The 27,189-nt window shown below is 40.2% G+C and overlaps 1 protein-coding gene across 1 annotated transcript in view; it reads left to right on the top strand.

The window, feature by feature from the left end:
* The first annotated feature begins 4,339 nt into the window (after nt 1-4,339).
* The window catches only part of DPP4 (dipeptidyl peptidase 4), a 67,246-nt gene continuing 44,396 nt past the window's right edge, over nt 4,340-27,189 (top strand). The window contains exons 1-8 of the mRNA XM_089519884.1: nt 4,340-4,456; nt 9,334-9,421; nt 21,007-21,096; nt 21,235-21,326; nt 21,414-21,488; nt 22,592-22,644; nt 22,737-22,809; nt 23,481-23,601. Coding sequence (XP_089376010.1) covers nt 4,451-4,456; nt 9,334-9,421; nt 21,007-21,096; nt 21,235-21,326; nt 21,414-21,488; nt 22,592-22,644; nt 22,737-22,809; nt 23,481-23,601 — 598 coding nt within the window. The 5' untranslated portion in view covers nt 4,340-4,450. The remainder of the gene's footprint in view (nt 4,457-9,333; nt 9,422-21,006; nt 21,097-21,234; nt 21,327-21,413; nt 21,489-22,591; nt 22,645-22,736; nt 22,810-23,480; nt 23,602-27,189) is intronic.

The following is a 27,189-nucleotide window of genomic DNA, read 5'->3' on the forward strand; positions in this document are numbered from 1 at the left end:
TTACAAGGTCTTTAGCTTTCTCTGCCATGGAGGGCTGGTGCCTCTCAAAACTACAGATCCCAGGATTCTGTAGGAGCCACAGCAGTGAAAGTGACATCAAACGGCATTATTTCTACATTGTAGATGTGCCCTAGGACTCTGGGAGCTCAGGGATCAAAACCCAGCTCAGTCATGGAAACCCACTGAGCGACCTCAGGGTGGCCAAGTCACACACTTTCTCTCAGCTTAAGGATAAGGCAATGCCAAGCCTCCTCTGAAGCAATCTTGCCAAGAGAACTCTGTGAGAGGGGTCAGAAGTTGGGAGCTGACTTGAAGGCATGTGACAATAAGAAGCCATCAAGACCCAGTGTGACCAGACAGTCTTCTTTTTCAGGACATATCCTACATTTCAATCTTGTGTCCAGGAGGAAGTCCAAAATATCCTCCATTTGGAGCGTGACTAAGAACCCCACTAACACAGCATTTGCTTGGCAGCCTGTCCTCAGAGCAAATAGGGAGATAGGATGGCTCCTTCTGAAGTTCTTTTTCCTAGCAGCAGCAGACAAAATTTACCCTCAGAGTTCGGGAGGTGTTTATTTCTGGGAGGGGAAAAGGACAGCAAATGTCTATTGGCTGCTTTAGGATACAATGTAAATGTTGAAAAGGTTTTCTTATTAATTTCAGCCCAATGGACAAATTAATGGAATAATTTAAATGTAGATTCACCCAAGGGTTTGTTGCTAGCAAAGGAGTTTATCACACAGGAGGAATTTCTCTTAATTTCGAATGAAAAGAAAGTGGGGCCAGAATGCATTCACGTGAATTCGCTAGTTCAGCGAATTTACATGAATTCGAATTCCACTCGAACTGACTTCCCATTGCCCGAAAATAGCTTCCCATTGCCCAAAATTGTGTGTGGTAGTCTATCAAGCAATAATGTTAAACCCCATGATTGCATTCAGATTGCCATTGGATTATACTTCCAATTTTCCTTGTCTGATAAACTCCAAAGTATAATTTTAAGCCTTTGTCTTGTTCAGAGTTCTATAAGTACACTGCAAGCCGAGGCATTTTAACCAAAGATGAGTTCCTCAGAAAAAATATGGTTAAGAACCTAATAAAGTACATCTCCATGGCTTGGGCCCAACCTACTTAAGGGAGCGCCTCTCTCCGTATAATCCGCCCTGTACCCTCAGATCCTCTGGCAGTCCACAAAGACCAGATTGATGGCAACCTCCCAGAGGACTTTTTTCGCAATCGCTCCCACTTTATTGAGTGGTCTGCTGGACGAGATCCGCCAAATTACCAACCTAGAAAGCATCAAGAAAGCTGTCAAGACGGATCTCTTCCAGCAGGCCTTCCCAGAACAGAACCTGGCCATGTAATGCTCTCCCCACAGACATATATAAGCGAAGACTCTGCCCACCGTTATTTTATCGTATTATTGTTTTTAGATTTTATTGTTTGTAATTTTAATGGATAGAGCTGTTAATCCTTTTTTAAGGGGGTGGGAATTGTATATATTGTATTTTTTAAAGATTGTACACCGCTTTGATTGTGGTAACAAAAAAAGGGATATAAATTAAAGTGTTATTATATTTATTTTATTATAATATAAAATAAACTATGGGCCTGAACAGACAGGCCAAAATAAAGCTGCTTTGGGTCACTTTGGAGGTATGCTGTTTAAATGCTGCATGTATCCTAAGAGGCCAGAAGCCTAATGACTAGCCCTAAGGACTGGAGCGCAGCTTTGGCGCAGCTTCTGGCCTCATAAGATGCATATTTGACCTGTCTGTTTGGGCCTTATGTAACATGAATACCAGAGGCTTTAGCGTTTATTTTGGAATGTCCTCTCTTTTTCTTGAATGGTTTTCATTTTGTGGTGTCTTGTTCTCCTTTGAGGTCAGGACAGCTGGTCACTCTGGTCAGGCGGGTCTTGCAGTGCTGGTTAGGAAGGCAAAACGCCTAATAGCCTCTCAGGGTGGGATCTCTTTCTAGAGACTGAACGCTCCTTGTGCCACCTGTGCAAAAATGGAGCAGGAGGGGAGAGGGTTGAGAGAAAGAGCACTACCTCGTCTCTGGGGCACAGATTAGGAAGAGTGTAAAACAACAAAAGCAACAATTCAGCCACAAGAACAAAATGAAAATTGTCTTGCTTTTTCAGGCCCAGGCACCTTCATGTTTCCTTCCTCAGGAAAGAAAATCCCACTGGTTTCAGTGGGGTTTGCTGCACTACCTACAGAAACAGGAGCACGGTTGCTGACAAAATTCATGCACTTTCGCTGAAGCTGTTTGCTTTTGCCACCCACCTAAGTCTTTGGAAGAAGGCTGGCATAAATCTTAATTGAAATAAGGCATCTGATGTAGAATCTCTGCTCCTTAATCCAAATGGCCTGTAAAGACTTTTTTAAAATGTTAAAGTTTAAGCAGTTTAAAATCATATTCTATTTTTTAAATGAAAGATCTTTGCAAGATTGTAATCGTTTAATACCATTTCAATTGTCAATTTCTTTTGGTAGGTTTTTAACTGAGCTGTGTTTTTTTAGACTGTTAAGCTGCTTTGGGTCCCAGTCTTGGGAGGAAGGCAGGATAGAAATAAATATAATAATAATAATAATAATAATAATAATAATAATGTGAATATTTGGCAAGAATTTATTTAAAAGGGAAAATTTAATTTTTAAAAACCAAACCAAACCCGCTCTCTTTTCTCCTCCCACTGAGCCTCGCCCCATTCAAACCATCTCTTCAGAGTTTTGAAGGAAGGCAGAGGAGGGCTACAGCCTATTTCTGCCCAAAGGCTGACGTTTGGAGAGCATTGGTGTCACTCCCCACTCAGGGCTTCACCTACTGATGTCCCCAACCCCTTGCACCCTCCTAGTGAAGCCCCTGGCACTTGGGTTTCCAAGGGGGGGGGGGGGGAAGAAAGAAAGAAAGAAAGAAAGAAAGAAAGAAAGAAAGCAAAGGCGACCTAGCTAGCTAGCTGTCTTTCGCTTCCCCTGACAGGCGCGCCAAATGCCAAGCCTTCTCCCCACACAAGTTCCACCGGCTGAGTGGCGCCCGCCCCACGCCCACGTCCCCCCAAAACTCGGCTCTGCCTGGGCTTCCTCTCTTCCCCCCTCATTTTTCTACTTCACAGAAGCCTCTGGCTCCACATGACTGACTAGGGACCCCTTCACCGGGGGGGGGGCAGAGTCCTCCCCGCTAAATGTAGGCTATTCCAGGGGGGAAAGGAGGAGGACATTGCCCAATAAACAAGCTTCAAACACTCACTCACACACACAGATGACTGACTAGAGACCCCTTAATACACACACACACACACACACTCTTAACTGACCGGCCGGCCGACTAGAAACTCCTTTATACACACACACACAGATACACACACATATAGATACACATATGTGTGTGTGTGTGTGTGTGTGTGTGTGTACACATATATGTGTGCGTGTGGGTTGACCAACCAACTAGGGGCCCCTGTATATGTGTGTGTGTAGACTGACTGACTGACTAGAGACCCATACACACACACTTGACTGACCGACTCACTGGAGATCCACATATATATATATATATATATATATATATATGTGAATGACTAAAGACCCATATATATATACACACACACACATACTGTGTGTGTGTGTATATATGACTGACTAGAGACCCCTATATCTATATATCTATAGACACACACAGACACACAATTGACTGGCCGATTGACTGACTGGAGGCCCCTTCCCCAGGGTGACCAGAGTCCTCACCTCAAAGGAGGACCAGGCACCATCAACTGTAGGTAGTTCCAGAAAAAAATGGAGGACACTCCCCACTAAACAAGCTGCAAACCCTGCTATGTCTATATGTCTCTCTCCATGCTTCTTGGTCCTGCTCCAGGTGGAGGACCTTTCGGAATGCCTCCTGGAGAGAGAGAGGGAAGGCTGAAAGGTGGGAGGTGTCCTGGAAAAGGCAGGTAGATCGTTTTTGTATCTGGGGAGACCTGGGTTCGAGTCACACTCTCTCAGCCTCCTTAGGGGAAGGCAATGGCTAACCTCCTCTGAAGAAGCCTTGCCAAGAAAACCTCAGGACAGGTTCGCCTTCCTGAACCCCCCCCCCCCCACCAGCCCATCTCCGGGCTCCTCCTTCCTCCCTTCCCTCCTTTTCTTTCGTTCTTTCTTTCTCTCTCTCTCTCTCCCCTGCCAGGGTGGCCTCTCTGAGGAGTTTGCCCCCAGCCAGGACAGCCTTAGCCAGGGCCACCTCGCCAATAATGTTTAACTTGACGCGGGGCTCCTCCTCCTCCTCCTCTTCTTCCTCCTCCTCCTCCTCCTGTTGCTGCTGCTGCTGCTGTTGAGAGGACTCCGGGGCTCAGGCAGGCGAAAAAGGGGGGAAAGCAAGCAGCCCCTTCCTCCTCCTGCTGCTGCTGCTTGGCCTCTGCCGGGGCCAGGTGGGCTCCCTGGAAACTCCTACCATGAAGGTCAGTCCCTGACTTCCTCGCCTCCTCAACTCTGCTGGCTCTGGGCTTTTGGCAAGGACTCGAGGACTTTGTTGGAGGACTCTGGGGACCAGGGCTCAGGCTGGGAATTAGGAAAGCCTCAGAAGAGGGAGCTCATCATAACAAGCCCCCCCCCCCTCCCGAAGGAACTGGCCAAGAAAACCCACCCAGCCCTTGCTTGGGGCACCTTACTGGATGCCAAGGAGGCACAGAAGTGCCAGCCTTTCCCCGGGTCTGGGTTTGCCTCTCTTTTGTGTGTCACACCGTGGGAACTCCCTTTTCTCAGGCATGCTGGCTTTCTAATCTCTTTCCCTGTCTAAATGCAGCCCTGCTAAGTTCCTCCAGCTGCCAACTTCTCCCACGTGTGTGAGTGAAGGAGACACCCACTCTGGGCTATCAGGGGGACAGAGAGAGGGGCTGCATACACACACTAAGCCAGGTTGGGCAGACATCCTCCTTCTCCAGGACCTGCCCTACATTTCAGCCTTCTGTCCAGGAGGAATTCCAAAAGGTCCTCCATTTGGAGCATGGCTTCATTTATTTCTTTAATGGGTGTTTTGAGCATGCTTATTGGGGAGTGTCCTCCATTTTTTTCTGGAACTGCCTGCTATTGGTGGTGCCTGGTCCTCCTTTGAGGTGAGGACCTCTGGTCACCCTGGCTAAGGGGTCTTCAGTCAGACTCTCAGTCAGTCAAGTCCAGTTTTCTATAAGTGCTTTGAGGTTTTATTTCCTAATGTCCTTTATTTTTCTTGAATGCCCCACATCCTTTGAGGTTACGACTTTAACCCTGCTTTAACTGCCATGGCTCCATGCTATGGCATCCTGGGATTTATTGTTTGGTGAGACATTTAGCCATCTCTGTTAGAGAGCTCTGGTGTCACAAAAACAAAACAAAACAACAAGTCCATAGCATGGGCCCATGGCAGTTTAAGGGGTGTCATCCTGGATTATTTCCACAGTGTGGACGCAGCTTTTGGCAGAGCCAGGCTCCAATCCTCACTTAGGTCACATTGGGCCAGTTGGTTCATCTCAGCCTGAGCTGCCCCGCAGGGTTGTTGTGAAGAGAAAGTGGGAAGGAGAAGAGCCAGGCCTGCTACCTTGAGCACATTGGGAGGAGATCATCAGTAAATCAATAAATAGGTGATGGGATAATTGAAAGAGAGGTTCCTTTATTGTGAGCATGTGTTACAGCATGGGTTTATCCCATATAGGAGTCAGCTCTAGGGACCTCTCCACTAAAGTATAGTTTTATCTACTGAATACTTACTTTCTTAGATGCTAGATGAATTCTCTATATAATATTGAAGTAAGTCTTACTTTCACCTTACCAATGTATCCTGTTTCTTTACTAGAAGCTCAGATATACACTGCTGGAATGCATGGTGCTGCTGTGCTTAATATATGAACTACCAATTTCACTAATGTCCAACAATCCCTACATCTGGAATTAAGGAGATGAGCTGTCAGGCTTGAGTCCCAGCCTATACTTGAAAAACAATACTTTAAAACAATGGCTACAAAACTGCAAAGCTCTTTTTATTGACCTCTTCAAACTCTGTACATCTGGGCTTATATTGTTTTTATATGAGTCTTGAAAAACTACCTATAGCTGCTCTCTTGCATAGTGCCTTCTGAGTATGAGCTGTCTTGTAAAGGCAGGATAAGAAGAGGAGGATAAGGATGAATGCAGGATGGCAAAATGGAAATGCAAGATAAGAAAATAAGTGTACACTGTGTAAGATTCTGTTGGAAAATCATTGCATTCTCTCTCCCCCTCCTCAGATAGACAGGATTTTCCCTGCATGCAAACTCAGCTGTCTTCCCTCTTCAAAACATGCCATTTGGTCCTACTGAATCACAGGGGCAATAAATACCTTTGTAAATTGGTAAGCAAATCATGTGATTCAGCTAACTTCCTTTAGGAAGTTTTTCTCACAAAAAGAGATTTTCCTGCTACTTTCCTGGTCTCTCATCTCCCTACTCTGTCAACTTTCTTCCTAAAGATGGTGAGATAAAGATTTCTTCTTTTACCTGAACTATTAATTAGATATCTAGGGGTAGGTGTGTTGTCCATATAGCAAATTCTGTAATATCCAAACAATGATACCTTTATGGGGCCGACAAAAATGCACAATGACATGTAGCAAGCTTTTGAAGTCACACTGGCTGCTTCATCAGGCAAACAGGAGGAGACCTACATTTCTGTTTCTGGTCTTAGCTCAGATGGTTGGGAGGGCTATTTGCAGGCTGGCTCCTCCCTCTCTGGCCACGGGTGAATTTTCAAAGTCAATGAAATTTAGTGTCCATTTGCAATTCAAGAAAATGTTTCTTGGAATCCAGCATGTCTCCTTCCTTTCTGCTTAATATATAAACTACCAATTTCACTAAATTCCAACAATCCCCACATCTGGAATTTAGGCTCCTATGTAGGTAGAGAACCTGTCATTAGATAGGTTAGGATGTAGCCTCAATGAATATGTAGATTCAAGCCATTAGTAAAGTTTTGTTTTTAAATTAATAGTTGTTTCTGTTGTCTTTGAGTCAGCCTCAGTCCTTGGGGAGCATTGTTAAATAAAGTCAGGTTTCTGCTGCTCTGCTAATTTAAAAGCTAGACCCTGACAGACTTGGCTTTGATATTTTGATATTTTGGTTGCCTTAACAAAGGCTGAAGTCTTAGGAAACTTGAATCCTCAACAGTTTCACATTCACATTACAGATATGCAGTGAGATCTTAGAGTGAGTTAGGTACACGTTATTGTTTTTGTTGTTGTTATTATCCACCCACCAGTTGATCTGGACTCATGGCAACGCTGTAGATGATACATCTTCAAGACTTCCTATGCTCCACTGCTCTGCTCAGATCCTGCAAATTCATACCCGTGGCCTTCTTAGTAGAGTCCATCCATCTACCATGTGGCTTTCCTCTCCTTCTGCTTCCCTCCACCTTTCCTAGCATTGTTTTTTCCACTGTCGGGCCTCCTCATGATGTGGCCAAAGTATGACATCCTCAGTCTTGTCATCATGGCTTCAAGAGAGATTTCTGGTTTGATCTGCTCTAGGACCCATTTGTTTGACTTCTTGGCCCACCTAACACCACTGAAATTTGTGGCTTTAGACATTTCCTTTTATTTATTTATTTAGTGTCTTTGGGATGATTTACAAATGTTAAAAATGGAAATAATGAATAAAATTGCATGTTTTACAATAAAAACAAGTTAAAATCCAAAGGATGTCAAAATGTTAAAATATTGCAAGTTAACAGCTACTATTCAAACTTAACAATATCGACAAAGGCAGAAAATTTCGACATGGCCATGTCTCGCTCATAGGACCGCAGAGCTATGTACCAAGTAAATTGAGCCTGATAAGTGGTTATCAGACAAAGTACTGATATGACAGATCAAAGGTCTATGAGTTAATATGGAGACAATTCCCATCAGGCAGATGAAATACCCTTGTAGACTGGTTGCAAAACCAGATTTAAACTCAGAAGGCTCCACCATTCCCACTGAATGCTTTTTTTTTCAAGTTATGTTTTGTTGCATTACTTATATGTGGGTAAAATCACACCAATTCTAAGGTTACATTTACTCCACAGCGGTTGAAATCAACATGTATATTTGTTCATCAGTCAGACAAAGAATAAAACCCAGTACTGAAACCTCCTCAGTGAAAAAAAGGGAATGAATTGGATGATGATCATGGATGGTAGTCCTGGTTTTGTACTGTTTCAGGGATAGGCAACTTGTGATCCAGCAGATGTTGTTGAACTGCAGATCCCACAAGCACTATTGGCTAAACTGGCTGGAGCTAATGAGAGTCAGAGTGTAACAGCAGCTGGAAAGCCATACTCATCTGCCATTTTATGGCAGGAATCATGTACTTTAGTTGGTCTTGCACCAATTATGTTGGTTTGATTATTCTTGGATTAGATATTGTTTCCCGGTTTCAGAGATGGTCTAGTACAGGGGTGGGGAATGTATGGCCCTCCAGATGTTATTGGATTGCAACTGTGATCTGCTTTAGCTGATCTGATAAGATGATGGAAGTTGAAATCTAACAGCATCTGGAGGACCACACATTTGCCACCCCTGGTCTAGAACAAAGCACTCACTATTCAAGGCCTCTTTATAAATCTGCCCAAGAACCTGATTAGAAAGGTAGAATATTGTTTTGTTTTTTTTAAAATAGCATCACATTTCAAAAATGGAAATATTGTCTAAGATGAGAGGTGAGAAATGTTCCTCAGAAACTATGCCAGTGGTAATTGATATAATTTTGGAGACAGTGCCATGTGGTTCTTACACACACTGCATGGTTAAACTGAAAATTCACTATGCAAGATGTGGTGGTGGCCATCTATCTAGGTACAGATTCAATCCAGTTGTGGATGATAAGGCGATCTATGGCTCATAGTCATGATGACTGTATACTACTCCTGTAGCTGCATCCGCACTGCAGAAATAATGCAGTTTAACACTACGATAACTGCTATGGCTCAGTGCTATGGAATTCTGGGAACTATAGTTTTGCAAGACATTTAGCCTTGTCTGTCAGAGAGCTCTGGTGCCACAACAAACTACAGTCCCCAGAATTCCATAACATTGAGCAATGGCAGTTAAAGTGGCACCAAACCTGATTATTTATGCAGTGTGGATGCAGCCAGAATGGCAGTTGCTGGAAAGAAACACCAGGAGTGGAATGTTGGTCCCTCCCATCCCCTGAGACTGGTTCTCTCATTGTGGCATCTGGTTGCTACTATAGGAAACAGGATGCTGGATTAGAGAGGTTTAATCCAGCAGTGCAATTGCAGTGTTTTCACATGCTTCTAACTCATTCCTTCATTTCTTTTTTTCCAGACCACATTGAAATATCTGTTTGGGTTCCTTGCAATTGCCCTTGTCATTACAGCCATAGTTCTTTCTATAGTTTTGATGACAAACCAAGGTAAGTTTGGAGTGTTGACCATCTGTTCATAGGCAGCTTTATTTATTTATTTATTTATTTATTTATTTATTTATTTTGTATGCTGCCTTTCTCCCAGAAGGGAACCAAGGTGGCTCACCGATTTAAATTTTTTAAAAAAAAAATTACAATAAAATTTAAAACAATTAAAGTAATCTAAGAACAGCATAAAAGCACATAAAATACAAAATGTTAAAAGCATAACTAAAACACCACCTTCTCCTTAAAAACCATCCTGATATGATTATATATCAAACACCTGCTTAAATAAAAATGTTTTGACTTGCCGCCAAAAAGCAAGCAGGGAGGGGAGCAGCCTAGTCTTCCATGGAAGGGAGTTCCGGAGGGTGGGAGCAGCCACCAAGAAGGCTCTCTCTTGTATCTTCACTAAGTGAGCCTGTGATGGTGGTGGGACTGAGCGAAGCCTTCCTCCAAAGATTCTGGCAGGTTCATATGGGGAGATAAGTTTCTTCAATAAGTCATTTGGGAAACCTGAGATCTGTTCATACTACACAAATATAGATCTTACTATGTTCCAGTGGTGTTGTTCCTTGGACTTTAATCATGAAAGACACAGGTTCTGTGACTGAACTACAGTAGAGTCAGTGATGTGACAAGGAAGGGAAGTGGGACGGACATTTTTTTTGACAGCAATAACTCTCCTATAACCTGTCATTAACTACTCCAGGCTGTTTTGCTCTCAATTTAGCTACAGTACTACTTTCAATTGGATGGGAGAGAAAACACTTAGATATAGGGACTGTGGGGGCATAGATGGTGTCTAGGGGAAGCATGCTACACTGTTCAGCTGGTTGTCCATTTAATATTAAAACTGATCCCTCTATCCCTACCTTTCCACAAGACTGGAGTATGCACTCAATTGAACACACAATGTGCTGCAATTTAATTAGTTTACCTTTCTGACTTACTTATGCCAGTGGAAAACAGATACATCCCAACATGCCTTCAGATGCCCTGGAGGGTTAGGGGACCTTGTGAGGCAGATTTTGGGAAGGTTTGGGGGAGCGTCAAGGACAAGGAGAAGAGAAGAAATTCTCATTGCATAACTGTAGGTGGATATTCACTTGCTTTAAGTTGGGTTCAGCTCAGAGATTTAACCCACTGTATCTAGTTAGGAGGGTCGGGGTGTCTCAGCGGTTAAGACGCTGACTCTGATGATCGGTAGGTTGGCAGTTCAAGGTCCAAGTGCTGCATGATGGGGTGAGCTCCCATCAGTAGTCCCAGCTTCTGCCAACCTAGGAGTTTGAAAGCATGCAAAAATACAAGTAGATAAATAGGTACCACTTTGGTGAGAAGGTAACAGCGTTTGACATGACCACGGAAGTAATCTTTGACAACAATTGCTCCCTCAGTGTAGTCACGGAAATGAGCACTGCCCCCTACAGTTGGACACAACTACACAATCTTGTCAAAGGTGAAACCTTTACCTTTATCTTGTTAGGGCTTCGTATGTACTGTGTACTTAAACAGGAAATAAGATTTAAGTTCAGGCTCGGTTACTCAAAGATTTTGTGCTGCATGTTTGATTGAGAAGGAGGACGGTGGCATCCCAAGAACCAATTGATTCATTTTAGCATAGACTTTGTATGGTGAAGAGAACATACAATGAAAGCAGATTCTTGTTTATCATTCTTGGGTCTTAAGGTGCTATAGATCATTATTTTATTCTTTTTTTTTGGGGGGGGGCATTTGTGTCAGTGGACAATTCTTCTTTAGACTACATGTATAACCGCATTCCCCAAAGTATGAAATAAAATATATTACACAGAAATGATAAGTACTTGGGATAGCCCTGAATACATTGCAGGAAAGCATGATCTTTCTTTGTTTCTAAAATGTCAGTGCTTGCAATGCTACTTAATTGCAGCCACTTTTTTCTATCACTCCCTTTGGCATTTCAATAGTAATTTGTTATCAGTATCCATTACTGTGTTTGTAATGTAACTTACTGCATTCATTACTTTTGCATAGTTTTTGTTAAAAAAAAAAAGCTCAGGGCTGAGAAGGAAGTATCATAATACTAGAAATGCTCATTGAAAACCCTTTGAATGTCTAAAATGCCAATTAGCTTCCGGGCTCAATACAAAGTGTAGGTTATCACCTATAAAGCCCTACGTGGCTTGGGCCCGAGTTACTTGAGGGCGCGCCTCTCCCTACATAATCTGCCCCGCACACTCAGAACAATAGGCAAATATCTATTGGAATATCCTAGGGTGAGATTGTCTGCAACTCACCAACAAGCATTTACATCTACTGCTCCTGCATGTTGGAATGGACTCACTGAGGAGATTCGTCTCAGTTCTTCCTTGGAAGCCTTTAAGAAAGCGTTGAAGACTCACCTATTCCGCTTGGCATATCCCCCTGATCCTTCATAGAGATAATTATCCTCCTACCCCACCATCCTCCAATGTTATAAGTATCTGTGATGTTAATTTGTAATTATGAGATTGTAAAATGTGAGATTGTGAGCTTTCAGTATGTTTTTATAGGATGTTTTTATACGAGGTTTTTAGTGGAATGTTTTTTATTGTATATTATGCTGTAATATGATGTGTTGTACATCTGTATTCGCCTGTGAACCGCTTTGATCTCCTAGGAATAGCTGTATAAAAATAAAGATTTATTATTATATATTATTATTATTATTATTTTAAAGAAACTTCAAAAACTATGGTTATATAGTAATATAATACAGGATAAATATCACGATAGTGTTTTGATAATTTTGTTTCCACACTTTTATATTAATTTTGAAATTTTATTTCGTTATGCTATTGTTATCCCCAGAAGTACTTTTTACATATAACTATGTTATTTTTTTTTTTTTTTTTTGCTTGCATTCCAAGCTCTGGGTTCTGTAATTTTGTATAGGTAACATTTGTAACAATACTCTAAAAACAATTGCATAATCAAGTTTTTAGTAGATTAATTTTTCTATATGGAAAAATGAAATGTAGGACTTGAAATTATTATGCCACCTATAAAATTGTGTTAATGTTGCATTCACAGCTTGTCTATGTTAGAATTCTGCAGCTGCAGAAATGTTAATGCTTCCTTGTAAATCTTCATAGTTTCCACATTCTGGACATTCATTGTACATTATTATTTTCTTCTCTATCTACAAATTTAATATATTTTTAAAAATATAATAACTTCAGCTTCCTTTCTGAAAATTCAGAGCAATTAATAGCAACTACATTGCACAGATAAGTAGAAAATTAATGATGCAGTTAACTGAATCCTGGAATGCATTTCTGCTGAAAGACAAGAAAATTGTGACAGTGCAATATTTGTGTAGCCGAGATATGTCATAATCATACAGAAAGAAAGGTCCACTTTTTGTCAGCAAAAGGCTTGTTCCAAAATATTTAAACAATTGATGTTAATTTAACATTTTTCTAGTTCTGCATTACAGGAGCCCATTCAAATTACATTGACTGCCAAGTATGGTTATTCAAATTATTTTTTAGCCAAAAGACTTGTGTAACTGTTTACTACATTTTTGTCATGCCTCTATATGGATGTCAGAATATTTAATTGTAATACTACATTTTGAGATGTATCCTACATAAGGCAAAAGACAGAAGTACCTTCCAAGTACAGAGTACAAACAAGTACAGCACATAGCTTGCATGCCAGCTGTTACCCTCTTCAGAGCAATCACACCTTGCTTCTAACATGCAAACTGGACCACTAGATATGGTTTATATAAACGCTTCTTTTGAAGATAGTCCCGAAGCTGCAACTGGTACTAAAAGCAGTATCTTGAATATTAGTGAGACCCAGGAAGCCTGAAAATTGAATCCCAGCCTTGCACTAGTTCCTAGTAATTTCTGGGTCCAAATCAAAATACTGATTTTAAATCCCTAAATGTCTGAAATGAAATGAATAAAACAAATATAGTTAAAGCTGATGAATTAAGAAATCTGATAGAGTGAAAAGGAACTGAAATAATTAAAAAAAAAAAAAGCAAGCCCTTTTTTTTTTAAAAAAAGAGCCCTGGTGGCACAGTGGTTAAATGCCTGTACTGCAGCCACTCACTCAAAACCATAAGATTGTGAGTTCAAGACCAGTGAAAGGGCTCAAGCTTGACTCAGGCTTGCATCTTCCGAGGTCGCTAAAATGAGTACCCAGATTGTTGGGAGCAATTAGCTTACAGTTGTAAACTGCTTAGACACTGCTTAGGCAGTATGAAGCGGTATAGAAATGAAGCTTGTTTGTTTTCCTTTGCCCATAAAATCGAGCATCTTTCTTGAGTGCATACTGTAAAGAAAGATCAGGTTGGTATGCACAAAAGAAAGAGCCTTCTTAGTGGTGGGACCAAAATTGTTGAACTATCTTTCTAGTGATCAGGTAAAATTTGAAGATATTTTTTTGCTTTTCATTTTTGTTTTTTTCTGCATCAAATAGCTTATGTATCGGAGAGCTGCTTCTGAATGTATTTTTGTCTGTGAGTGAGGATGCAGTGGCTCAAGTGGTTAAGATGCTGACTCTGTTGATAAGAGATCGACAGGTTGGCAGTTCAAGGCCTGGGTGCCACATGATGGCGTGAGCTCCCATCACTAGTCCCAGTTTCTGCCAACCTATCAGTTTGAAAGCATGCAAATGCTGGTAGATAAATAGGTACCACTCCAGTGGGAAGGTGAACAGTGTTCTGTGCAATCCTCCTGGCCACATGATCACAGAATAGTCTCTGACAATGCTGGCTCTTTGGCTTAGTAAAGGAGATGAGCACTGCCCCCTATGGGCAGCCACAACTTGACAACCTGGTTAATAGGGAATACCTTTACCTTTACATCAAATAGTTTATGTATCTGAGAGCTGCTTCTGAATGTATGTTGTCTGTGAGTGCTGGAATTTTTATCTTTCATTTTCCCCTTTTTAAAAATTATATGGCACTATCTGAAAGTGTAGTTCCAAGATGCAAATAAAAACATTTTAAATAAATAATAGTACGGCCTGTGACGGGATCTAAAGAAAGAGTTTGTGTCAGTTTCCCTTGAAGATTTTTGTATGTGTGAGAGAGACAGACAGGGCTTTTTTTGTTTTGGTTTCTGCAACATTTCTGCTCTAATTTCCCATTAAGCAAAGTACTCTCACAAAAAAGGCTGAAAAGCTGTAGTGAACATATGACCCTATTATCAGAATGGACTTTGATCCTGCTTAAGATTTGCTTGAGATTGCAACAGCATTTTAACCCTTTTCATAATGAGGAACTGAATCAGTGTTCAAAAGGATGTGGTGCAAAAAGAAGTTTATTAAAATTACACAGCAGTGTTTCAAGTTATCTAGACTGTGTTTAGTAACTTACATTCTTCCTAATCAATATTGCTTCTCCCCCAAGTTTCTGTTTGTTTCATCTTCCATCAATGAGTGATGGGAGGGCTGTTTCCAGGTGAGGTTGTTACTATGGCATCCACCTGCCTCATTCACTGAATTTTATGGGGAGCTTCAGATCTTTTGCTTCTAACCTGACCTTCTTCTGCTTCTGTCATTTTCCATTACTGCAGAAAGTCCATTAGGGAAGAAAAAAAGTCAGAAAGCTGTACCATTCCATCCAATAGCTACAGTGAAGGGATTTCTGCAAGCTACAGGAAATGAGATTCCACCTCAACATTAGGAGGAACTTCCTGAGAGTAAGGGCTATTCGACAGTGGAACAAACTCCCTCAGAGTGTAGTGGAATCTCCTTCCTTAGAGGTTTTTAAACAGAGGCTGGATTGCCATCTGTTGGGGATACTTTGATTTAGATTTCCTGCATGGCAGGGGGTTGGACTGGATGGCCCTTGCGGTCTCTTCCAACTCTATGATTCTAAATGTCCTGGGTGTTGTTGTTATTTCAGTGATGCTTTATAAACCAACATGATAAAGAGGGAATCAGTATATTGTACATGCATATAAAACATTATGCCCCTTGCCTAACATTCTATGAGCAAACCAGTGTGCAGCTAGCCAAGGGCTATTGCTGTAGATTAGGCAAAAATGTAGTTCAACAAGAGTATAAATGAGTCTTTCCAAAACTCAAGAGAAAATGTATACTATTTTTAAAATTAATTGGAAGTGAAAACCATGCTTGCAACATAAATGTTTACTTATAGTCTATATAAGAGCAGAAATACAGCACATTTTTAATGCTGAATCAGGTCACTGAACTTAGTACTGCCTACACTGACTGACAGTGGTTCCCCCATTTTCCCCGGTCTTGCGATAGACCTACTTGGGTCGATCCTTGCACTTTCATCATGGAAGTCATGGTTTTTATGACTGAGCTACAGTGGAATTAATGATGTGATAATGTACACACCTTTATGTTTTTCCATGAGTCAGAAGGTGTGCCTTCTGATTATGAGGAAAACAAACCCAAAGGTGTATCATAGATATGACAGGCAGTTTCCTTAAGGACATAGGAGAATAATTAATGGAGATTATTTGGAATAATTCAAGCCAGCATATTAACATCCTATACATGTTTATTCAGAGGTAAACCTCATTGAATTCCACGGTATTTGATCCCATGTAAATAAAAACAGGATAATAGCCTTATACATGCAAAACTGTAGATAGTAGCTTTTTCTGTGAGTGGGTGCTTTTGGCTCTCAACAGCCCTCTGTTATCTAATTTATTTCTCACAGCACATGTTTTGTATGTAGAGATTTGCTGAGGTGGAGTGGGCTGGGGTACATGATTTGGATCGGCTGTTGAAGTTTGGTTGCATCTGGCATACTTGCCCCTGTTTTTAACTGCTAGCCTTTCCTGTTGGTGGTTTATATTTTGAATGGTTGGAAGCTACTCTGAGCACTGCAAATTGTTGCTACTGTTTAACAAGTGGCAGCCTCAGGGGAAGGCAATGGCAAACCTCCTCTGAACATATCTTGCCAAGAAAACCCCATGATAGTTTCTTCTTAGGGTGATCGTAGGTTTGAGATGACACAAAAACAAAGCTTCAACATACTTTTTAATAGGTTTTTCGGGGTATGTGGCCATATTCTAGAAAAGTTTATTCCTGACGTTTCACCAGCATCTGTGGCTGGCATCTGAAGATGCCAGTCACAGATGCTGGTGAAACATCAGGAATAAACTCTTCTAGAACATGGCCACATAACCCCCCCCCCCCCCAAAACCACAAAATCCATGGATGCCGGCCACGAAAGCCTTCAATTTCACAAAACAACAAGTGGCAACTAAAATCCATTCTCACTTTCCTGTGCAAGAGAAGTACAGCTCTCAGAAAATATGTAAGTGTTCCAACCATCACTTCTTTCTCTGTTATGTGGAAGTCTGAACTCAAGCACATTAGTGAAGTCCACTAGCCATAATTCCCCAAACACTTAAATTTCCAGCTAGTCAATGTTTCATTTTGCAGGCTGGTGTCTCTGACATGCCCCTGTGACTTTGTCAAGCTGCTGCTTCAATTCAAATTCACAACTGGTAGGCTAATGGTCCCTTGGTATGACTCATTATAGGGCAAGGGAATGGCACACAGGGACACCATCTACACTTTGCATACAGGATGTTCAAAGTCTGTCCCTGAAATTTCTAAGTAAAGTATCCCACACAGATGAGCTAGGAAAGGCTGCAGCTGAACCTAGGGTTACAAACAAAAAACTATAGTAATCATTGCTGAACTAGATGGATGGCTTAGTATCTGACAATACCTTACTTAGACAACATAGTGCCTCCCCAAGATATTTTGAATTACAGCCACCATTAAGCCAGCATGGCAAAACAATTACTATGAAAGTTGTAGTTCAAAACATCTGGAATAGACCAAGTTGCCGATGCCTTGCATTGGCTTATAATTTTATAATCCTCACCCTCTTCTTAGCATCTTCCATTTTCCAAATGTTTTATATTCCACACCCTCTCACTTATGCAGAAAATAGTGTTTTTCACCAGACATGCTGTTGTTTCACAAAACATTGCTTTTTGTGCAAACATTTTCACCAAAGACATTCCAAAATGTGAAGAATTATTTTTAAAAAGTGAAAAAAGGCTTGCAATTTTGCTCAGTAGGGAGAAAATGTTTGAAATTTTCATTCTTGTGTAGAAGGGTTAAATAAGTAAAGATTTATCACCCTAATGGTTGTATATGGTAGGGGTTGGAGTCCAACAACTGAAGTTACACATCTCTATGATGGTTCCATTAATTGTTGACATGGTAAGAAAAAGAAAATTGTGAGCACTAAATATATTGTGTTCATTTACATTTTATTTGTAGAAAATTTTATTCTGTTTTGTGAGGGGAATTTTATATACTTTTTTGTTTTGTCTTTTCACCTAAATAGTTTTAATTTCTGAAAAAGAAGTGAGAAGGGAAAACAGGAAATTAGAAAAAATGGTGATCAGTGTCGCCTGATGATAGTTGCAATAAAGGAATTGAACACAAACTCAACAATGTTCTCATTTTTTCTTTTTCATTGTATTTTTTTAGTGCGTTAAAAAAGGAAATGCCCCTGATAATGAATTCCATGGAACTGACATGGCCTTCATATAAACATGTTCATTAAAGACAGCTAGGGCATAATTGTTTTAAAAAGGCATTGAAATGAAGTGAGCGTTAATATGGAAGCCTTTGCTTTACACAACCAAGAGTCCTGCTTAACTGTAGAGGTCTGGAGCTTAGAAGACAAATTGGAGCAATATGTTGGGTCCATGTTTGAATCCATTCAAAATTTATAAATGAAGGAGTGAGAGCACATGTTTCTCCATTGCTTATCTTCTTTTCTCATTCTCCAAGCCACCAGTCACTGGATTAGCTCTTTAAAGAGTGTATATATATATGTATTTAGGTAAAGATTCATGATTATTTTTTTAATTTATTTTAGCCCACCTTTCTCTCAGTATAGAATCTAAAGCAGCTTACAACAAATAAAAACAAAATGAAGCTAAAATGTTATTAATATAGATGCTAAAAAGCATGTAAACAGGTCTATTAAAAGCACAATGTTAAAACAGTATAAACACATTTTCATGTATTATATAATATAAAATCCAAGAATCAATCATGTAACATACATTGATTTTATATGTATTTTAAGAGCTCTCCCCTTCCGCCAAAATTTGTTACGGTAAAAGAAAGATTTGTACTAAACGGCCAGGAAAGAGGTTGAATCCAAGCAGAAGCATTAATCCAGAAAGCAGAAGAGAAAACAGAACAACTGATAGAAGTGAGAGATAGTGTAAGGAGATTTGGAGCCTGGAGCAGCAATACAGCAGCCAACTAAAATAATTTATTAATTTTATTTAGTGCAAAACTATGTATCCCCCTTTTCCAAAGTCATGCTTATAAAAACCAACATAGAAACTAAACAGAAAAATCAGTTGAATAAGAACAGCATTAACAAACATCACGTAGGAACACTTCTAGCTGGACAGCAATGCAGTTTAAATTTGAACGGTGGACTGAAAAAAATGCAGGAGCAGCATAATTAAAACACACAGGACAAGATCTTGTCTTGAAGATACAGTATAAATCTGCTTGCAGAGTTAAACTTTAAACGTGCGACCCAAGCCTTGCCCAAGTGGCAGTGTTACAGAACTGGACCAAGACAAGTGTTCATTAAACATTCATGTAAATTGTACCATTCACATCCATATACATTATGCATCCATATATGCTGTGTATCCATACACCATTTTATTTATTTATTTCATTTCATTTTATTTCATTTCATTTTTATACCGCCTTTCTCCCAAAGGGACCCAAGGTGGCTCAAAAGATAAAAAACATTTTTTAAAACTTTACAATAAAAATTTAAAAACAGTTAACATCATCTAATTAAAATAGTATAAAATTAACATAAAAACAAAGTTAAAAATATAATTAAAACTCACACCCCATATAAAAACTACCCTGTTATGATTATTATGTTTAAAAGCCTGCCTAATTAAAATGTTTTTACTTGCTGGCAAGAGGCAAGCAAGGACAGGGGCCAGCCTAGCCTAGCCTCCCATGAAAGGGAGTTCTAGTGGGTGGAAGCAGCCACTGAAAAGGCACTTTCCTGTGTCCTCATCAAGCAAGCCTGTGATGGTGGTGGGACTAGGAGAAAGCCTTCTTCTGAAGATCTTAGGGCTCTAGCAGGTTCGCTTCCACAAACTGGAACCATGAGTCCAGATGTTCCACATTAGACAATGGCTTCTGCAGGGAAATTTATGCATGTGTAAAATGCCCACAGCATTCCAGCCACAATGTACTCAACTCAAATATCTTCATACAATTTAGTCTGCTGTTCAGTTAGCTACAAATTTTAATGTACATTGTTACTGGGATGATTTGTGATCCATTTATTCATTCTGGCTTTTTGATGTGCAGTCTGTCTGGAAACCACTTTCAAAGCAGTCTCAGGAGTTTCCAGTTTGGGTAAAATCTGGCTTAGGAGGAGGAAGAAATTGTTCTGGATTGCTCAAACAACAACAAATAAGGAATAGGCCAAAAACATATATGAAAACACAATATCCAGTCAAAGCGGCTAAAGATCTACTGAGGAAATGCACACACCAGGTGCATTTGGTGAGAGACACCATGCATAGGTGATTCTATGATAATTCTTCATAAGGCTTCAAATCAGGATGAGAGAGCTGGAGGGCTTTATTTTAATAAAGAACATATATGTAGTGGGCAAAATGGAGACCAGGTAGGATGAAGAGAATTAGTGGGGTATGACCATACTTTATAGCAGGTTTGAGCAACTGTTGGGGGCTGCTTTGCCTCCCCAGCAGCCCTGGAGGATTGTACTCCTTGCCTCAACCATTCCTCAACAATTTTTTACTCCCACATGTCCTCCAACCCCTCTAAGGAAAATAAGGGCAATTTTGGTTTTGGAATTCTTGGGGCCATTTTAGTTCTGGGGGAGAGTCCTTTTTTTCCAATCGGAAGTGTCCTGGGAGTTGAAAGTTAAAGTGGTCTCTGCCCCACCATCATATCACTTGAACAGCTTTTGTCCCTAACCTTCCCCTATGCAGTTTGTAGCACAATATCTGTTGTGAGTGGCCAACATGGTCAGTTGCATTCCACCTGGAGATCTTGGAAGTTTAATTTAACATATTTGGAGGGTACCAAGTTGGGAAAATATGTTGCAAACATAATTGTAACTAAGGGGCTGTACAGATGAGAAGAAAGGGGTAGCCCTTTTTCCTCTGGATCATTGCCGTGGCAACCGCATGGGCGCAGCAATCATCTGCTCTAAAAAGGATCAGCGAAATGCAACTCTTTTCTGTGCCGCTGCCAAGGCGCCATTAATGTCCTGGAGTGGCCCGGTGATGTATCTTGTGCGCCACGCCGTTTGGACATGGCACCCAAGGCACATCATTAGCATGTGCTCTGTGTAAATGTGTGTGCACCAAAATGGCACCAGGAGAAGGCGGAGTATGCGGATGCACTGCTCTCCCAAGCCCTAATTTTGGCCCCAGGCTGCTGCAAAGTGGTGGTCTGTACCGGGCCTATGTCATTTTATTTGCAGATTTTATATTCAGCATTGAGGTATAAGGCAGAATACTTTGGTGAGATGCCACACCACTGCAGTCTTACCTTTTCTTTCTTGTTGACAGATATTCCTGATCAACGTAGGAAATTTACTCTACAGGATTATTTGAGTGATAATTTTCAATACAAATCGTACAACTTGCAGTGGATTTCAGGTAACCAGCATTTTATTTCTAGAGTGTATTTTCTGACACATGCAAACACAACAACAACAACAACAACAACAAAAAAACAATCTGTATAGCCCCTTGATTACTTAATGAATGACTATTTTCTCTTTTTTCCCCCTTTAGGAAATCAATATCTCCACACAAGGCAAAACAATATCCTTCTCTTTGATGTTGACAAAGGATCAGAGACCATAGTTTTACCAAATATAACATTAGTAGGTTTTAATGAATATTGTATGTTTTAGTCCCTGAGTTTACATCCATGGTTTTCTTATGTAACATTGTTATTCTTATGTCAACAGGCCAGTTATAATAGTACTGAAGCAATTTTGTCATCTGACCAAAAATATGCTCTCCTGCGATACAATTATGAGAAGGTACCTATGAAATAAACTTTTCTCGTATCATTTTATATTAGTAAAACATCCAGGTTTTTTATTTTATTTTACTGTGTTTTGGCCTATTTACCCATTGATTGATATTTTGCAGGATTTCTAGGCCAATTTATTACCCACCAGGCTAGCTAAAATGTCACTCAAAGAGATGCTGCCTCTTCTTTATTCAGAATCCGATTTATGTGATATCATCAGCTTAAAAATGCGTATATTTTGCACACATAATATAAATTATGTATACATGACCTATTTTTCTAGTTCTTAGTTTGGAAATAGAAGGTTTTGCAATCAATCAACCTCTATATCTTTGCAACATAGCACTGGAATTTTGGAATTTGTGTTCTCTGTGTGTGAGAGAGAGGGAGGTAGGGAGGTATTTGTAAGGACAATTATATTGTGGGGAGGTATGGGTAGATGATATGCAATGTCATGTGAACTAAGAGGCAAAACAGACGGGCGGAAAGGATGGCTTGAAGCCGCCCCTTCTAAAGATAGATTGGGGCTGTGACAAACACACACCACAGCCCAAATCCACCTTGCAGCCAGCCAAAAAGGAGCGGTAAAAATCCACTCCTTTTTTGGCCAAAGAAAAGGTGGCTTTTCACACCTCACTATTGCCCCATGGCGGCTTCAAGCACTCTGGCAGCATGTGGCGTATAAATGCCATGCTACCAGAGCTCCTTGAAGCCACCCACATCTGGGCAGCTGCTTGATTTCCAGGTGATTTCGGGGCGGCATGGGAGTGTGCAGCATATAAACAGTGCACTCCCAAGCTACCTGGTTGGCGGCTTTGAAGAGGCATCTGTTCTGCCCTAAGTCTGTCCAGGGGCTGTATGGTTTGCTTGGCCATGCTCTCAGTGCAATAGCGCCATCATCTGAGTGTTTTAACTGCCCTGTGAAAGGCTTGATTCTTTGAGCAAATATATTTCCAGCCCCTTGGATCATGGTCTTAGACCCAATAATTGGGGTCTTAATTTGTTATCACTTCTGCAGTGACACTGGGGTGAAATGAGGAAATTGAATGCCAGATTGATTTCTTCTTCATCTTGTCCCTCACCCCTTATGTTCAAATGCTTCTCTTGTAGGTGTGGAGGCACTCATACAATGCATCATACCACATCTATGATTTGAGCAGTAGGTCAGTAACACTGCTGTCTTATCAAAGTATCATAGTGACAATATGAATCACAGTACTCTGACTTTTTTCTTTGTGTTTTCCTTTCTCCTTAGTTCCTTAGTACCTGGCAAGGCACTTCCTACAAATATTCAGTACATATCCTGGTCACCTGTTGGTCATAAATTGGTTAGTAAAAATCATGCAGCCCACCCATCTGCCATAGACACATGACCCTTCCTTCTAGTACTAAGTGAGGTCTTCCTGTACGTATGCGTATGCAGCCAGAATTATATCACTCACGCAAGAGAGATACATTAGTAGAAGTGACATTACCCTAAGATCTGTATATATCCAAGAAAGTGGATGTAAGGTTTAAAGAAAATTGGATTTAAGGTTTAAAGAAAAATCTAGTGGGAAAACAGCCCAAAACAACCTTTAATGGACTCAGTAACACAGGGTATTGAGTAAGATTTTTTTTAAAAATATGACAACAAAAACCCCAACCAAGCCAAGCCAAAACCAAACAAAAGAGAACAAACCTGAAATCCTAACAGCTGGATAAAAGGGGGGGGGGGGGGGTTACAAAGATCTTAAAAGGGAGAATGATCTATTTAATTGTGTGGATGGGTAATTTGTAGCTTTATGCTGAACACTAACATTGCTTATTAACTACTGAGCATGAGGAGACCATAGGGAGGATGGTAGCTGGGAAGAACCTTTAAAACAATCTCCAGCACAGAGAACATCTCCAGTTGCAGGCTGATATGTAAAATGAATGTACTTGTAAAGTAGCTGAGGGGGAAAAAAGTGATATTGAAGGGCTATAAAACCAGCATTATCTGTTCTGTTTATGGCAGGCCTATGTTTCGAATAACAACATTTACATCAGAGAAACGCCAAATGCTCCTGATATACAGATCACCAAAAATGGCGAAGAAAACAGAATTTTTAATGGATTATCAGATTGGGTATATGAAGGTAACTATTGCATAAGAATAACCATTTTGTTGAGAGCCAGTTTGGTGTACTGGCTTGAGTGTTGGACTAAGACTCTGGATGATCATGGTCTGAATCCCCACTCAGCCATGGAATTTCACTGGGAACTGGGCAAGTCACATTCTGTCAGCCTCAGAAAGCAATGACAATCTCTCAGTGAATAAATCTTGCCAAGAAAACCTGTTAGAGATTCATTTTTGGGTCACTCTAAGTTAAAAATGTCTTGGAGTGCACAACGACAACAAACCATATTGCCACCTAATGTTGAATTTATATAATTTCTGTTGTCTTTTACAGTTAAGAACGCATAAAAAGAGTCCTAATTTCGTAATCACCTGTGGGATTATTATAATCATCTATCACTCATCATTAAATAAAATCAGTCCAGTTCCTAACCTTTCTAGTCTCAGTCTGTTTACAAATTTATCTCTCCCTCTGTTTATATCCTCTTTCTGATCAATCTACCTCTCTATTGAAATGTTAATACAGTCAACCCTTCTTATACATGGATTTTTTTTATACACGGATTCAAGCATCCACGGTTTGAAAATGTATAAATTTCAAATATCAAACCTTGATTTTCCAATTTTTACAAGGGACACCATTTTGCTATGTCATTATATTTAATGGAATTTGAACATCCATGAATTTTTTTATCCATGAGGGATCTTGGAACCAAACCCCAGCGTATAACAAGGGTCCACTGTATATTAATTGATAGTATCGCTTCTGTTTTATTTTCCAAGATTTTAATTTTAGCCTTGGAAAATTGTTGTTTTTAACTTCCTCCATTTATTTTCCCATAATGGTGTTACATTTTGCCAATCTTTGTTGTTTTTCTTCAGTGTTGTTCAATAACATTGGCGGGATACATACCGCCATATAGTACGTATTGTATACGTACTAGGGTTAGGAAGGGGCGGTTCTTCCGCACCCCCCTAACCCTAGTACGTATACAATATGTACAAGATGGCGGCGCCCCTTCCACATGGGCGCCGCCATCTTTACGTACTGGACACATAGCGTCCAGATGTGTCGCGGCGCCTATGACGTTGCGAGTCCGCGCCAGGCGCCTCGCGACGTCATAGAGGCGCCGCAAGAAGAAGCTCCGAAATGGAGCTTCTTTTTTGCTCCGCGCGGGAGCCGCGCGGTTTGACTGCTGCAGCTCCCGCGCGGAGCAAACGGCGGCAGCGGGGAAGCGCCGCAAAGCGGCGGTTTGTATCCCACCATTGTCAACTTATCCATTTTCATCATCTCAAATAACTTTAAGAGCCAGCTGTCTTATGAGGGTATTCTCTACCGTTCCACATTCTAGCATATACAGTTCTTGTATAACATAATTCTCCAGAATTTCTTTTCTTACTTGTCATTTATTGGGTGTAACATATTCAGTAAATATATTTCTGGCTCCATAGGGTATTGACAATATTATGATATAGCTGTCATTTGGCATAATGGAAATAACTTCGCATGCTTTTCTCCATTCCCTTCTCATTCACATGTAGAAGAGAACTTTAGATAGAAGTGTTTGCTTTTACTTTGTGGCACGCCATCATTTGCAACAATAACAAAGAAAGTCTCCCAAGCCATGTTTTGATTGTGGTTTGCGGTCCTGGTTTGTTGGCAATATTTACCAAATTCAGATGAAATGACAAACTATAGTTGCCTCAAATTAAAAAGCAAACTTTCTAATCTGTTCTCCAGGCACATGGAGTAGAAAGGCTTGACACAGTTCATTCATAAACCTCCAAAATACGTTGCAGGCGTGTTTGAAATTATCTTATATAATTTATTTCTCTATAATGTAATGCAATTGTTCCGATGCATTCACCATCTTTCATGCTGACATGGGTTCTTCACTCACTTTGGCCATTATGATAATCTTTCATGTGTTAAGTTTAAAAAGTATTCTTACCACCAAGATTCCCTGGGTTCCCAGTGGCAAAGTTGGATTCACAATTAACCCTAAGGTAAACACCCCATTCTGAAATATGTAAAGCACTTACTTACAGGGCCTTCAAGTTTTTGTGATTAAATAGATCATCCATGTGAATTACAGCTACACAGACATGCATGTCCATCTTTTGGGGGGAAAGGGGAAATTATTTGCTTATGTTGATGTTCTGTGAATGCTGAATACAACTGCATAGTTGAATTGTTAACATTTTATATAATATCTCTTACATGCAAGTCATAGATTTGGCAGTTGATGTGTGCCTTTAAATGCAGATCTATCCTGATTAAATGCAAAGTATAGGAGATCTGATTGAAAGAGTGAAGTGAGCAATGGGATAATACATAGTGAATTCTTTGATGTTCTGTGTCTTCATATAATTTCTGACTTATGGCAGCCCTTAGGCAAACCTATCATTGGCAAGATTTGGTTAGAGGGGTTTGCCTTTGCCTTTGCCTTCCTCTGAGGCTGAGAGAGTATGGGGATTACCACATGGGGTTAAAAAATGGAAGAAGAGTGGAACAATACCATAGTTACATCGTAATTGTGTGAAGATTATTACACAACGTTGCACCTATCCTCTATTTCTCACATCAGGAAACCGTTATTGCCACATAACTTCTTATTAATGATAAAATTCCATGAATAACTAGCCAATAACATTGTAATTGCACAATTAAGGGGTGTGAAAGCAAATAATGATTCATTCACCCTATTGCGGAGCTGACTTCATAGCCATTTCCCCCTTCTCCTGCCAATTCCCAGATTCCTGTTTGGCAAATGAACTTCCTCCAAATAATGTGGCATTTGTAAGATCATTGTCATCTTACAGATTTCTGTATTATTTATTGGAATCTTGCACACTCTGTTGTGAGAAATGTTTTTATTCCCCTTGTTTTTATATATTTTGCTTAATAATGCTCTGTTGAGGCCACTCTTGCAATAATAAGCATGAGAACAAGATCAATATTTATCTTCTAAATATGCGTGCACAGAATTTTGCACTTCCAATGCAGCAATGAAAAGGCTTTTCATGAGTGGAACACAAAAACATTTTTCATTTTTGTCTTAACATTTACATGTAATTGTGAAACTGTGTGGAAAAATAGAGTTATAGTACTAATGTTCTGTTCATTGCCACTAGTATGATAGTTGCGGTAATGAACCTTGGTCTCCAGAGTAATGGTCCAGTGTTCAAACCACTTCACCCTGCTGGCCCTCTAATATGAATTGTACTCTTCTCCTTTTACCTTTCATCACCATGTTCCATTTTGTCACTTTCCCTTTAATTTGTTTTGATATAAATGCAACTGGAAGAAAAAAGAATGAGCAGAAGGGGAGGTCAGTGAAAGTCAGAAAGTGAATCTAGCCCTGTTCACCTATACTGTCCTTTTACTTTCTAAAATATATATGGAACCATTACTGTTTTCCCATATTGTTTGGGCCTTGGTGAAGAGGATAAATCTGATATATTTATAATGTCAGGCTTTCCTTTTACATTTTGAAATGTCTGGATCACTTTTCATATTTGGTGCTAATTCTGTTTTTCCCCCCCTTTTTGACTGTCTCCTTAAGGAGATGTCTGATGATGATGATGATGATGATGATGATGATGA

The sequence above is a fragment of the Sceloporus occidentalis genome, unplaced genomic scaffold, assembly GCF_023333645.1.
Source record: "Sceloporus occidentalis isolate IW3139 unplaced genomic scaffold, rSceOcc1.0.p SCAF_4, whole genome shotgun sequence".
Classification (NCBI taxonomy): Eukaryota; Metazoa; Chordata; class Lepidosauria; order Squamata; family Phrynosomatidae; genus Sceloporus; species Sceloporus occidentalis.